At 29.7% G+C, this 15,638-nt stretch overlaps 1 protein-coding gene across 1 annotated transcript; it reads left to right on the top strand.

Moving 5' to 3' along the window:
- Nucleotides 1–1,921: 1,921 nt before the first annotated feature.
- Nucleotides 1,922–11,239, top strand: Y-y (yellow-y). Its single transcript, XM_069112800.1, has 6 exons — nt 1,922–2,183; nt 5,923–6,052; nt 8,259–8,421; nt 8,975–9,334; nt 10,203–10,391; nt 11,021–11,239. The coding sequence occupies exons 1-6, from the start codon at nt 1,922–1,924 to the stop codon at nt 11,204–11,206; spliced, it is 1,290 nt and encodes a 429-aa protein (XP_068968901.1). The 3' UTR covers nt 11,207–11,239.
- The last annotated feature ends 4,399 nt before the right edge of the window (nt 11,240–15,638 follow it).

The following is a 15,638-nucleotide window of genomic DNA, read 5'->3' as shown; positions in this document are numbered from 1 at the left end:
ATAACGGAGTTATTTATTTCTCAAATTTTTTAAAAAGATTTCAAAATAAAATTTAGTTACCATTCCGTAACAAATTCTTTTGTAATTCTATAAACATCATTAATTTCCTCTAATACATAATTTTTAACGTAACTCACAAGTTAACATCACTTTCATAATTTTAACAAAGAAGGAGTTATTATTTTTTGTTATTGCCAAATTATGTAAAGTACACATCTTATAAATTATAAATTTCGATATAGTTTAGTGTGTGTATATCACAGTTATATACAAAATTACATTATTATTGAACATTAAACAGAATTATTTTTTCTGAAAATTTTAATTACTATAATATAAGATACATCATTACAAGAAGTGAAATAAGTTATCCATTTTTTGAACAACAAGAAAGCAAATTTTCTTTTTGGATTAGAAAAACTCCCAAAGATAATGAGTACTACTCGCTCAATTATAACAGATATAAATACAATTGATTTATGTCGCTGTCACACTGTCGACATCTTGCAGCAAGATTATATTGCCTACGCATACAACGGTAGTGAAACTTGGCACGCGCCAGGTCGTTTTCCATTTCTGCTCGCGCTCAGCGAAGTGGAATTTGCTGCGTTTATCATGTATGCCTCGCGAGAACAAGATTTATTCATATACAGCTAATTTCCGGAATTTCATCGTGCAAACTGTATCACATATACATATACATATAACCATATACAGGTACTTCGTATAAGGAAAGACGAGGATCTCTCACATTTTGAATCCAATTTCATATTTCCTTTGATTTATTATATCTATATCTATTATGTCTGCATTACAGTGTATAGTATTATGCATTGCAAACTCATTTTAATAATTTGGTTTTATCTATCATTGCTTTTTATTATTTTCTGCCGAAATTGTTATTTTTTAAAGCTAAATAAACCATATAATCTCATCTGTTAAGCTTTATGTGAAACTTTCTAGATAATTTCAAATAGGCAAATTTGCAGGTTAAAGATGTTACCTAAATCGTATAAAAGTGTGCTATTCACGTTCAATAGAGAAATATTCCTCTACTTTAAGACGCATAAAGTGTTTAGAAACACAGGTTGATTTCCGGGCTTTTAGTTTACGGGTATCTAATTTCTTAGCTTTCTTCAGTTGTTCCTATTTTTTATTATATTACTTAGTAATACAATGATATGAAAAATATAAAAATACGGCGTAGTAAGATATTATTATGCATACATTACAGAGATTTATGTTAAAAAAATATAAGTTCTAAATATTAGTTTGATGCATTTCTACTACACTGAAGCAGAATTAACATATACTGTCGTATACATATGATATAATTAATATTTGTTCAATAACAAACAACTTTTCGGAGTCATTTTTCGCGTGTCACTCATATCTGTTCCATTTTCTTTTATGTCAATCATTTGACTCATTTATCGTCGTATCAAATCGAAGTGAAAGTTCCAGTTAGTACAATAATATTACCGATAAGAATCAGAGTTGAGTACAGGTTCAGAAAAATAATGAGTAGTAATATGATATATTAGTTTGAAACATATACTTCCAACTGACTTATGTGCGGTTATTTATCTTCCTTTCAATCGCATCATAAAATATACGGAAGATTTACAAAATAATTGCCTGGAATTATCTTGTAAACAACACAGGGAAAATATTGCCAACAATTTACAATGACTAAATCTTGCCATTAATCACAGAATTTTTTTCAATCATTCTTTTTTTAATACATATATTTTAATTGGAATCTAATGAATTGGAAAAATTCTATGTACTTAAGTATAATCCATCTAAGGAAAGTAAATTTGAATGTGATCGAGCAAGTGCTGAAAGCTATTCGACATTTTTTACTATTTTAAAGGATCAATTATAAACTGTGAGATTGTCGGCCTAAGCTATCGTAGGAATGTTTCGCGAATTTCTTTTCGTGAGTTTACTATATCTGGGAACCAAGAGCGTCGATGGACTTCAAAGATGGGGCACGCAGTTCGGGCAAGCACCTGTGTTAGAAAGATTTTTCTGGAGAACGGTGGACTTCGCCTATCCAGATGAAGCCAGCAGAAAAATGGCAATGATGAAAGGAGAATTTATTCCAGAAAACGCGTTGCCTGTTGGTATAGAAATTTGGAGAAACAAACTGTTTGTCACGGTACCGAGATGGCGCAATGGTAAGTTGAACGTATATATTGTAATATTTTATAATATCAATTTCTGCTAGATCAGTGGGACTAGTATAGGAGATCACCGTCTTTTTTTTAAATAAACAAGAACATTAATATGAATATCACTTCATTTGCATTTTAGTTTCCGATATATTAGCTCATTCCCATTTTGGTATATTAGGGAAATTGATAAAGGAGTATAAAACTTTAGTATTTTATTTTACATCTTCTAATAATTTACTTAAATATCACGAATACTAGGTACATGGTAACCATGAAAAGCGTCCTTTTTTTCTTTGAAAGTAGTTCGAGATTTTTTATCTCGGAATAACTAATCATAATTCGCAGCTACTATTGTTACATTAATAAAATTCAAACATTCATTTTCTTATGGAAAGTGAATCTACCGAGACGTATTTGAAAATTAGTCAAAAAAAGAGTTGCTCTGCAAACAGGAACAATATGAACATTTAGATGAATGTCTCGTGTCAGGGACCGGAAGTTACATTAAACACAATGTACAGAAGATCACTGCAGGCAGTGCGCGCCTGTAGAACCTCGTCTGGCCGACTTCCGGCTCGCGACAAAAAGTGCCGAAAACTGTGCGAGCGATTTCAATGGGGCATTTCTATGTCTCCGCTGGCCTCCGCCTCCACTTCAACCCAAATCCTCCACCCAACACTATTGCCCAGGAGGGAACCAGGGGTGAATGGGCTTATTCTCTCCTGTGCTCTTTTATTTCCCACTTTTTTCTTGCTCTTAATGGTTTACGTTTATTATACACGTTGGCGCGCGCCAGGTCATTGTGTATAAAACAAAAAAGTCGACAATGCTTACACATCGTGTACAATCTTTCATATCGCTATCTTTAACCTCTCTACTTTTCGATACTCAAATCTGCAGCTGTTTTTGTTTTTTGGATATTGTTTTTGTTTCTTGTTATGGTTGCGAACTTGTATTTCACCTCTTCTAACTCGTGCTATTTTATTTTGCGCCCTCATTCGTAACCGTTGCATTAAAAATTATAAATTTATTTTCTATTATAAGTTATTGAAGATTTAAAACATACATTTAATTTAAAAAATGTATATCCGTTTATTTATACCGCTAAAATATGATAAAAAAGTGTATGATAACTTTTTGTCGACTTTCTGAATTTGATGTCACTTATTAGTGATATCACTTTTAGTAAAAGGGTATCCTTTATTATGATACATATGTGTGTACATATAGGTAAATCCACAAAGTTTAACAAAAAAATGTGAGATTTGTTTATAGCGTAGTGGACTCCTGTATCTCACTTAGGATATGCATGCAAAAATTCGAAAATGTAACATCATATTTTTTTCTATAATTTTCATATAATATTTGCAAGTTCCTTCACATGAAATTTATAATATGTTAAGGAACATTTAGTATCACGTAATATGTTTCATGGTGTTACGCGATATTATATAATTAACCAATCATGGCAATTTATTTGTTGTTCCTTTTCTACTTTCCTTTCCTTTCTATATTATTATTTTGAACCATTTCAGATACTTAATTGACTTCAGCTCCTTCAACGTGTTCATTTTTTCTTACACAACAAACATTTATTGTTCATTTTTCGTCTCACTGATCTTCAGTGTACCTACCGTTTTCCTCTTTCTCTCCTTTCGCCTTTGCCATTTCCCGTTTATATTTCCTTTCTATTCTTGCCATCTCACCAGTCTCCTGAAACTTTTATAAATGCGTCAAAGCCCACCGTAGTTGGTATTGTTTTAAGGCCAACTTTTTTATACGGCGACTGCTTTGTTTGGATCGTTCTTTCTTCTAATGTCAGCTTTACTTGGACCGTCCGACAGAGGATAGGAAATACTAAGAGAGAAAGGGAAGGAAAGGGAATGTGCCATTCAATTGAACTCGGAAAGTTGTAAATTGCATGGTCTTTCACGAACAATATAGAACTCTCATATAGTTAATGTAGCTAATTTCGCACTATCATAGATAATAACAAAAAATTAGGTATATAAATGAAAATAAAAAAAAATGAAGAATAAATGGCTTGCAAAAGATACAACTCGCGATTTTATATAATATAAATAATTAAATACTATATAACTTAATTCTACATTATAATTTATCATAATACACTATATATAATAATATACTACATGTCTCATTACAATATACAATGAAATATAAGCTGACTCCCTACATATAATTTTTTTAGAATATTTTGATAAATTAATCGTAAATTTAATAATAGATTCGGTGAATAATATCTTGCCATGGCACGCATTTACTCAAAAATTCAAGTTATTATTATGATGCGTCGTACATACAAAAATTTTTCTTTAATATAAAATCTAACAGTGTTACAATGGGCTAACTAAATGCGATTCTAATCTCAAAAATTTCAAATATCTTTCAAAATGTTCAGCGACAAGGTCTGCATGTCTTTTTAGAGTATCAAACTCAATATTGGAGTGTAGTGATCGTGTGACAACCTCGTCACGCAAACCTCGTGACATATAAAAAATGTTTTGCTCATTACCGTAGGCACACTTTCCACCGTATTATATACCTTCGTGTAATGCCAGTTCGACTACGCAATTTACGAAATTTTTAAGATAATGCTAGATGAACTGGTTATAACGCGATAAGATTGAAAGGTCAGGAATTCCACGTGTCAATAATTCAATGGCTTTCTGTCAGTCACGCGATTATATCAATCATATGAGCGTGTCGCACATTCTTATAATAATGTGCATATTTAATCAAGTAACAGTGATGCTCAATTTAATGAAGAAAATAATAATAAATGATAAATTAATACAACTATGAAAATTATTTATAAATAATTAAACAAATAGACTTTGAAATCTCTATTACTTATTAATTAAATTTTTCTGTGATATTCTATGAGAAAGAAATTGTATTTTAACTTTTTATTTCATTTTTATAAATTAACAATATTGTAAGTTTATCAATTGTACATAGATTTGGAAATTATACTGTCATATATATTTTCTATATACTATATATTCTTAATGTAAATGTAAATGTTGCAAATTGCAGGATTTAAATAAAGTGACAATTTCAAAGCAGGATTTACTCATTTATGTAATTGCGAAACAAATTGTTATTAAGAATTTATTTGTATTAAATTTATAATGATAAGTATGTTAATTATTTGCACAATATATCAATTCTTTTAAACGAACATTTTTTGTATATGTATTATGAAATCATAAAAGACAAAATACGCATTAAGATTTTAGGGTGATGTGATAACGATCCATATTTTCTATTACTTATTTTTAGAAGATTAGATTACTACAACACAACATAAACTATTACTATGATATTTGCAATTGCGTTAAAATTTATTATATATTTTGTAGCATTTTTAAACAGTATTTTTCGTAATATTTTTACTTTTTATTAGTTTATATATATACATATATATATTTGATTGTGTTTGAAGACATGAAACATTTTTATACACAAAATAGAATAACATATATAATCAATAATCATTAATTATTAAAGTATAGAAGAATATTTTACTTTTAAGTCAATTAAATACCATCAATACTAAATTACATTTTATATTATATATATTATAATATTTCTAATGTATTCTTAATCAGATAACATAAATAAATATTCAAGACCAAAGAGTAAAATATCTATTGAATCTAATACGCTAGAGTTTGCGCAATTCTATAAAAAATAATTCACTTTTCGTTAATTATAGGAATACCGGCGACATTAAACTACATATCACTCGACACAAATCGAGGTGGCTCACCGAAGCTTACCCCTTATCCGAATTGGGCACAAAACAAAGCTGGAGCTTGTGGTAGTGCAATTACTACTGCTTATAGGTACGTAATGTTTTGTATGTATTTAATTGCGGCATACATATACACATACGTACACTCAGTAATAAACTATTTTTCCCTTTTTTCAAGATTTATATGTTTTCCCATTTACCATTTCCTTGTATTTTCAATGCTTCAAGGTCGACATCGATTCCCTAACATAGCTATAATATAAGTAGTATCCCAAATTTAAATATCAAAGCTTTGGAAGCATGTAGAGAATCGATGAATTAAGAAAAAAAATTCTTTAGAGATTTGCTCATTTTTGCTCTATTTTAGAGAAAATCGCGAAAAAGGAAATGGAAAGGCTCTCGTCTTTTCACTTATCCATTTACACTTATTTATTCGTGTTATCATCTATTTTATAGAAATACAGTTCAAAATGTAGCAATGTAATCTTGTAGCAATGTAAGCATTACATCTAACATTGACAAGCCTAATTGCAATTATATATAGCCTTGGTGACATTTAGCGCACTGCAGTGACGCGCGTACGGTTACGATTCGGTCGCTGAGAATAAATAATTGTAAATAAATAATTAAAAAAGCGAAAACTGTCCCCGACACATTGTCGAAGATTTGATATTTAAACCTGGGACACCCTGCATATATACATCTATACATGCAAGCGTGTAGCACTATTGTAGTTGCGGTAACATTACTCAAGACGTAACATCACATTGATTGAATTGTAGCATAAAAGTGAAAATAGCACCTACCCAATTAGTTAGTTAAAAGTGAAACATGACATTTTCTATTATTTCCTATTTCTCATCGCTTCTCATTGCGAAACAGATCTCACAAGAGAAACAGTTACTTTGTAAACGTTAACATGATTAATTATATTCATTTTGTAACTTCTATTTGAATGCTAATTGCAATCTTCATTTTGTTTAAAACCGAACAACGTGGAATGAATAGTGACCATTCTGAAAGAAGGGAAAAGTAGACGATAAAATCGTATAGAATAGATTAGATTTTGATCCATATAGCAGATATACTCTATAGAAAATATCCCGACTGAATAATACATTTGTCTGTTATTAAATCTCAAATTTGTGGGAACATTCTCTCGCTTTTCCTTGTTTAACACACGGAAAAATAACAAAGATTTCCTGGGCTATCCTACACATAATTATTAATTTATCATATTAGTAAATACGTAAGTTACAAGTTGTAAGTTGCACAATTCTATTACAAAAACAATTTTTACAATATTCCAAAATACAAGTTTAGTCACTAATATTATTAATACATTTTATAAGTGTTCATAGCATGATTATCTGTCTCATTACATACATATATATATAGAATAAACAATTATAAATATTATATAATAAATTATACAATACAATATACAGTAATATGCTTGAAAATAAAACTCTGTTTTATTGTTTAACAAAAGATGTTATAAAGTAGCACTATCAATATCAACATATAAGTTACAAAATTTTTCCAATAATATTATTACTTTTACAAAGATTCTTTTTATTTTCTAACTAATTGTGAAATATTACGATCCTAGATTTAAATAAGTTTTCATTACGATTGGATGTTATGTCTTTGGTTTTTCAAAAGACAAACGTATGTTGAGCAGCGTTTTTACGCCCACGTATCATGAACATTATAGCTCACTTCTTCAGGGCAGAGCTGCTTGATTGCCTCCCGAAAAACCAGAAGCATGACAATTACGATTCTCTGAATAAGTAAATATTACTTATTGAATGATTATATTATAGTTTATAGAAGCCAATTAATTCGTTTTTTCAGTTTAGTAAATTGTAAAAGCTACAAATTAAAATTCATCCATTGTGTTATTACGCTGAACTGGGCACGACTTTTACTTCATTCGTTTGCTTTATTATAGATCTATTGTGAAAATATTGATACATTAATTGTTGCAAAAATATGATGGAAACTACTATACTATATGTATATGTTCTACTAAAATGGAAAATATGAAAGTATGGAAATGTGTATACAACTTTCGAAAAATTGGATGAAAACCTATTGTCAAAAAAGATATGGAAAATAACGTGAAGTTAAAAGGAGTTGAATTCTAGATATTGTATTCAAAAAATTTATAAAAATTGTTGATAATAATCGATCTGTTAACATAAAATGCGACAGAACTTAAATTTCATATAGGAAGCATTCAAGTATATTTCATCGAAACAATAAGAAATTTAGTATTATTATTTCTATTCCAGAATACACGCAGACGTCTGTGACAGACTCTGGGTGTTGGATACTGGTACGATAGGTATTGGAAACACTACGATACAGGCATGTCCCTACACTCTAAATGTTTTTGATTTAACAACAGATAAAATTTTAAGGCAATATAGATTGAGGGCTGAAGATATTAATATGGTACGTACAGCTGTATAATATAAAATTATATAATATTGACATGAAACAAAAGTGTACATACATATTCATATTAAAACTATAGCAGTCTGCAAACAGACTTGGTTGTGGGACTTTTTAAATAAACTATAACAATTAAGTCGTAAGATTTTTGTCGTAACCTAATTGATTGAACTGATACGATAAACAGTAAAAAAGATCAATTTAAGCTCAAATGTCCTTTTTCCTCATTAGAGGTAATATTATATCACATTGTATCAAAGCTATTTTACGTAACTCATATGTTATTAATCCATATAAGTATGGATTATATATGCACATATATACATATTTTATATACATATATGCGTATACCATTTTTGGAGAATTTAAAATAATTGTTTGTTTTTACATTCGAAATACCTAAGAGTTATTATTTCTTGAAACTACAAATTGCATATGTGCATAAATGTTCGCTGCTGAGAAAATGGTTGTTACAGAATATCAGATGGTATTTGCAACTGTTTTATTCCACAACGTAACAGGTTATGTAAACGAATTAAAATTCTTCATATAGAACACTTTCATCGCCAATATTGCAGTCGATTTGGGAAAAGGCGGTTGCGAGGACGCTTTCGCCTATATGTCTGACGAACTCGGATATGGGCTGATCGTATATTCTTGGCAACAAAATAAATCTTGGCGACTTACACATAGCTATTTCATGCCGGATCCTCTGGCCGGGGACTACAATATCGGTGGTATAAATTTCCAATGGGGTGAAGAAGGGGTCTTCGGTATGAGTTTATCTCCTATCGCTGCCAATGGATATAGGACATTATTCTTCCATCCTCTAAGTAGTAGGAGAGAATTTGCAGTTTCTACACGAATTTTAAGGGATGAAAACTTGTCTCAAGATAGTTACCATGAATTCCAGGTATGTGCGCAATAGAAATAACGAATTACAATTATTAGTACTATTAATATTAGAATTACACTACCTTTAGTACTTAATTGTGATATATCATAAAGGTATTGACAAGTTATTTATCCTTATGTTTAGTAATATTTTGAAAATAACTTTGTATTAGTAGAAGATTACCTTAAAAAAAGAGAACTTATTAAATTATCACAATTTTATATTATATATTTCGTTTTTATTATACCTTACACTATCTATATATTTCTTCGACTATGTAATTATTAAATTATGTATTCATTGGTTGATTAGGAAGGTACTTTCAAAGATATTTTTTATATTAATCATGAATATACTGCAAATATTTATGCATCTATGATGTATATAATACAGTACACGTATAAAATGTCCCAAATAAAATATTTATTATTTAGTTATGACCATAAAAATACGAATTTAAATAAATGTCTGGAATCTAGTAATGAAATTACAATACAAGTACAGATTGCAACAAAATTATAGAATCAAGCAAAACGAAACAGGAGCATATGCAGAAATATATGCGGAAGTGCATATATGATTTCGTTCTAAGCATTGCGATTATTTATGATTTCGCAATTTCATCATCATTTTATAATCCAAATGTTACATTCTTAATCTATTAACCGGACAATATTTTCTTGCTGATGTCGAGATGATTACATTTGGAATGAGTAGTTATTTCCATACGATATTATTTCATGGCGAACTATGCCATCATATCCAATAGAGTCGTTTATTTGACATGACCAAATATTTGATCTTACAAGATTAAGAAGCTAATAACACAAACTAAATATACTTTATAAAAAATGAAGTTATCGCTATTAATTATTAATATTGACAGGTTCTTCCTGAAAGAGGACCACTTGGCCATTGCACTTCTTCTATTATGGATGAAAATGGACTTCAATTTTTCAACTTAATCGATCAAAATGCAGTAGGCTGTTGGAATTCTGGTTTACCATATGCACCTGAAAACCATGCGGTCGTTGCTAGACACGACGAAGCTATGATATTCCCAGCAGATGTTAAGGTATAATTTGATATTTTATTTAAAAAAGACATTCCTAACCTTAATCTACTTTTACTCTTTTTTGTGTAATTTCACTTTCTGTCCAAAATGATAATTTCTTCTGGATTTATTATTTTCCATGTAATAAATTAATATTAAATTGTAACGTTGCAACTAAAATTTCAAAAGTTATCTGGGTAATAAGTAAGTGAGTAACACTTTTCTTTCTTGCAAAAGGGAAGTAAGCGTCGAGTAGTTCATCAGACGTGTATTTTGATTTCAATGCTTTATGTAATATATTCAAAAAGATTTATATTCATTTCTTATCCATTCAAAGTTTCAAATTACATTAAGCATTGATTCGCTCCGTTTAATGAAATCAAATGTGGATATTAAATCCAAAATAAAATTAAAAAATTAATATTTAGAAATTGATGTAAGTAAAATTTCAAATTAAAGTAATATTTAGAATTTATTTCGTGGCATTATTCAAACAATACTTTTACTTTTAAGTATTTAGATATATTTGGAATTATAAGTACTAATCATAAAATATCTTTCACAATCTTTTACAATCATTGCTGTATTAATATATTTTGTACTACACATAAAACATCGAAAAATGACAAATACAACTTTATCATTTCTAGGTAAATCGTGGTTTGTTATGGATTATATCAGATAGAATGCCAGTATTCTTACTGTCAACTTTGAACTACACCGACGTAAACTTTAGAATATTAACAATACCAGTTCGAGATGCGATCGCAGGTACAGTTTGTGAAAATGTATCTCCTTGGGGATACGTTAGCAATTCTCTTTGGTGGGAATCATAAAATCCCTTTTAAAAGTTATTAAAAAAGTAATACAATTGCAGATTTCTTGTAAAAGAAACTAATTATCTTAATTTTAATTCGTCTTCTTAAAAAACGAGTTATTATAGATCAAATAATAAAGAAGTAATAACAAAGAAATAAAGAAAAGTATTAAACAAATATTATTATCGTCCTTATCTTCCTTATCATCCTTTACATCTTCGACCTAAAATTTAAAAAAGTTCACAACATGAAATTTATAACATCATAACAATCTTTATATTTTTTCTTATTCAACATTAAAAAATCTGATTTTTGTTCTAGTATATATTCACGATTATGTTTTATTATGTGTTTATTATGTTATGTGTTGATTATAAAATTAAAAATTGAAAAGATCTTTTTTTTAATAAATTATACTTCGAAATTCTAGTAATAATATACAATTTTAGATTAACAAAAGATTTCATTGCCTACAGCATTTTGCATTTATACAAATATTATTTGCATAACAATTTGTTATTCAATATATGTTGTTATTACCCCCATTAAATTGTATTATCAGATATTGCATCATTTAAATACCAATATTATACTTTAAAGTTAGTTGCAGCGGAGACATCTATAATCGTAACTGGAAATGTAATTGTTATTTTCCACAAATCAGTTTTGTTTGAAAGCTTACATACCGTGACCGACTTTTCTTACTTGATGGACACTCAAGTTTATTTGTTGCAACTGCAATAATTACACTTCTCTAATAAGTCAGTAGTTTCTCAGACCGAGCAAAAAAGTTTCAGGAAGAAACTCAGCTGTAGCTTTCGCAGCTGTGTCAAGCAGTTTCCAATCTAAAGAAAAAAAACAGCGGTAGCAATTACGGCAGTAGGATTAAACGATCTCTTAGTTACTTTTGAGAGGAGACATGTTCACCCATTTTATAGAAGTTTCATTTATTACGAAATGAGAATACAATAGTGTACTTCTGTGTCGAGTATTTTTCTGTTTCATTGATTATTATTTGCGGGAATAAAATCTGTGAGACGGTAGCCATTCACTAGTTCTTAGAAATCAAACTTCAGGTATACATCTACGTCGGTAAGATTAAAACCAGTTTCGTTTCTTGTGAAATTTAAGAATATAAACAGAGCTGATAGTTCTTAGAAATTGAACTTTAGATATGTGTAGGTATCATCGGGAAGTTTAGAAACAGTTTCGCTTTTTGAGAAGTTGAAGAATACAAGTTATTGTATTTTATATGCAAGAGAAATATGTTAATGTAGGTATATTATTCGTTACCAAAATATAAAAGCACACGTAAAATATGAACAGCCTTTGCCAGTTAGCCATTGAATATAAGTTACGGTACTTGGTATAAAATGTTTAATTCTTTTGAAATCGCAAAAAATTAATTTATCATGTTTCAAACTATACTTTGTGTTCTTGAATAATGAAAGAATTTATTCTTTACATAAATGTTTGATCTTGATGCTTTTATCCAAACACTCTCCAGTTTAGCTGAGTCATTGTACCCAGTTCGGTGGATGTTAGCTAATTTTCATGCTATTATTAAAAACACGTTCAAGTTTTAATATTATGTACCAAATACCGATCAAATGGAGTAACGATCTCTTGTAATATTTATATTATACAAAGTACGAACAAATAACATGTAAATGAAATTAGGTAATTCTATCCACAAAAGAATTTAAAAAAAGATATAAAATAAAATTTTTTTCGAGCGAAAAAAAAAGGAACGAAACAATTCTGAATTTTCTATCATCAATATAAATTAATTTTTCTATTATGGTAATTACAGACCTGGTAGAAGTGATACTTTTGTTGTAACGGAAACATAGAATGACGCTTTTGAGGATATTTCGATTTTCCAAATCAGTAATTAGTTTTTGTATTATCGAATGCAAGTTTTTAAAATGGTAAAAAAGAATTCGATTTTATCGAAAACCAACCCTTGAACGAAAAAATTTTATCGTATATTTGTTTCTTAGATTTTTCTCATCACGTCGTGTCTTCTTCATATTATTTGACCAGGCCCTGTATACATAGAAATTCATATTCTTTCCTGTAACAATTTTAGTATTATTCAATCAAGTGCCATTTACTATTAAGTGATTAGCGGATAAACAATGAATAAATCGAAGCAAATACGATAAAGAGAAAAATTTGGACAAACAATCGATTTGATGAGTTAGCAAAGGTTCTTTTAACACAGTGCTAATTCTTTTGGTTTCTGAGGCGTGAAAACAGTGATCGAGAATTGGCGTGAAATCGGCCAGCCCTACGGAGCCAGATGGCTCGAGTTAGCCCATTAGTTTCGCCCTTGTTTCCGATAATTTGAAGGCGACCGACTATTCTGCGCTCTGATATACGATCGGATATCGCTTTCTCCCTCCTCTGGAAATTATCCGTTTCACGCCCCCGCTCATAAAATATAGCTACGCGTCTACCCTATGTCTCGCAGTAAAAAAGCCGCTTAGAGTTATCTCTTATCTTTTTTTTTATACCATTTTCGTTTAGCACTAAAATAACAACAGTTTGTTCAGTTCAATATTTTCATATATCGATTGCAGAGTTAACATAAATGTGCTATTTAAATGTAAATGCAATTCTTTTCATTTTACACAATAGTCCAACTTTGAAAATTGTTCTTAAAAACTACTCTTAATGTTCTGATTTATCAACGTTTAATTTATAATAACATCTGAATCTGTTTAATTATTATTAAATATTTACTGTATTATTATACACTTATTATATTTAATTATCAGATATATTTAATGCCAATAAAAAAAAATGTTTCGATGTTGTGGATAATTGCATAAAGAAGATCGGAGATATAACATCAAGTAAACTAAAAAATGAGAATTAAAATAAATTACGATACATAGAACATTTTAAAACATTTAAAATAAAGGAATGTATTAAAAAATTACAATTTATGAATTATAGTTAATAATGAAATTATATTATACAAGTATTACAATTTTTATTCAAGAATTTATTAATTTTTCTAACTGGGAAAAAAACGAACCATACGAATGTAAATATTATATTATAAAGTTACAGAACATCTAATATTGAAGATTATAAAAGGCATATATAGGATAAAATGGTATTTCTTCTTTGTAGAATATGAAAAGTGAACTTATAAAATGTACTATTTAACTATTATTTATACTGAATTATTTTAAGATAGAAAACGCAATATACTTAAATACAGATAAGTAAGTAAACATGATCAACTTTTCCAATTCTGTAATAAAAAATTCATCAATTTTCCTACTATTTTGCAATAATGTATATATATATTCAAACTTCATATCATATATTTTTCTTATTTTTTACTTGTAAATTATGTATTCGTGCCATTTATTGGGAGAACGGAAAATGCATATTCCGTGTATAAGTTCTACGTACCTATTTACGCACCTTGTACAATTACTCCATATTCTGTGATTATAATAATTATTCACGAATAACAAGGATAAAAAATACCGTCGTATTTTTATCTCGCCCGGGTAAGAATTAAGCAGAAATCGTATATTACCGAAGATCGCATCGAACGGTTTGCATAGATCACGTACACGGTCGTTGCCTAAGGGTGAAGAAATTACTTGGAAAGTTGTCGGTGGCCCTGTGAGATTAAGAAAAAGATTCACGCCTTGAATGCTAATTTCAGAGATCGATAGATTGCAGATCGCGATACTTCGCGCCTTTAACTGGCGATTAGAGGGCAAGACGAGATACATCAAAGATCGGTGGCCGTGATACGATGCTGTTTTCAATTTGGAAAACAGACCTTTCACCATACGTATGTTCCCTCGATCGTGATAAAGCCAAACCTTAATGAGCTCCAGACCTGTCTCGTTAACGTTCAGACCATATGCATCTTCCGAAGAAACATATAAATCAAATCTGTAACTGACGAAGTTACATTAACATAGCTTTACAAGCTATTGTTCAATGCTATTATTAGAATGGAAGTTATGAAAACGATTGATTTAAACAAACGATATTATATTATATATTATATCAATGATTAAGTTAATCAGTATTATGAAGAAACGGAAGTTTTTCAAAATATTATTGTTACATGCTAAAGTAATGTCAATTACTTTGGATCCAAATCTGTATAAAATTTTGATACGTCACTGAAGGTATGGCCCAGTTGAACAGAATCGCGGTGTGTCTGGGATCAAAATATAGGATAGTCAGCGATCTTTAGATTCCGAATTGCGGCTATCCTTTGGTTTGTTTTAAATTAACACCTAGCCAACCACGCTCGCGGCACGCTTTAACACCTTTTTAAAAGGTGGCTGCTCACCCAGTCTCGGTTCTTCCATCGGCGCCGGTAATTACGGGTTTCGAAGACGGGCTACGTCGACATCGGCGTGATTCTCATTACGAATTACACGCGGCTACTTTCATATAGGTA

The sequence above is a fragment of the Bombus flavifrons genome, chromosome 5 (genome assembly GCF_040668555.2).
Source record: "Bombus flavifrons isolate JBK064 chromosome 5, iyBomFlav1_principal, whole genome shotgun sequence".
Lineage (NCBI taxonomy): Eukaryota > Metazoa > Arthropoda > Insecta > Hymenoptera > Apidae > Bombus > Bombus flavifrons.
Note: the sequence above shows the minus strand (reverse complement) of the source record. Positions and strands in the feature narration are given on the sequence as shown.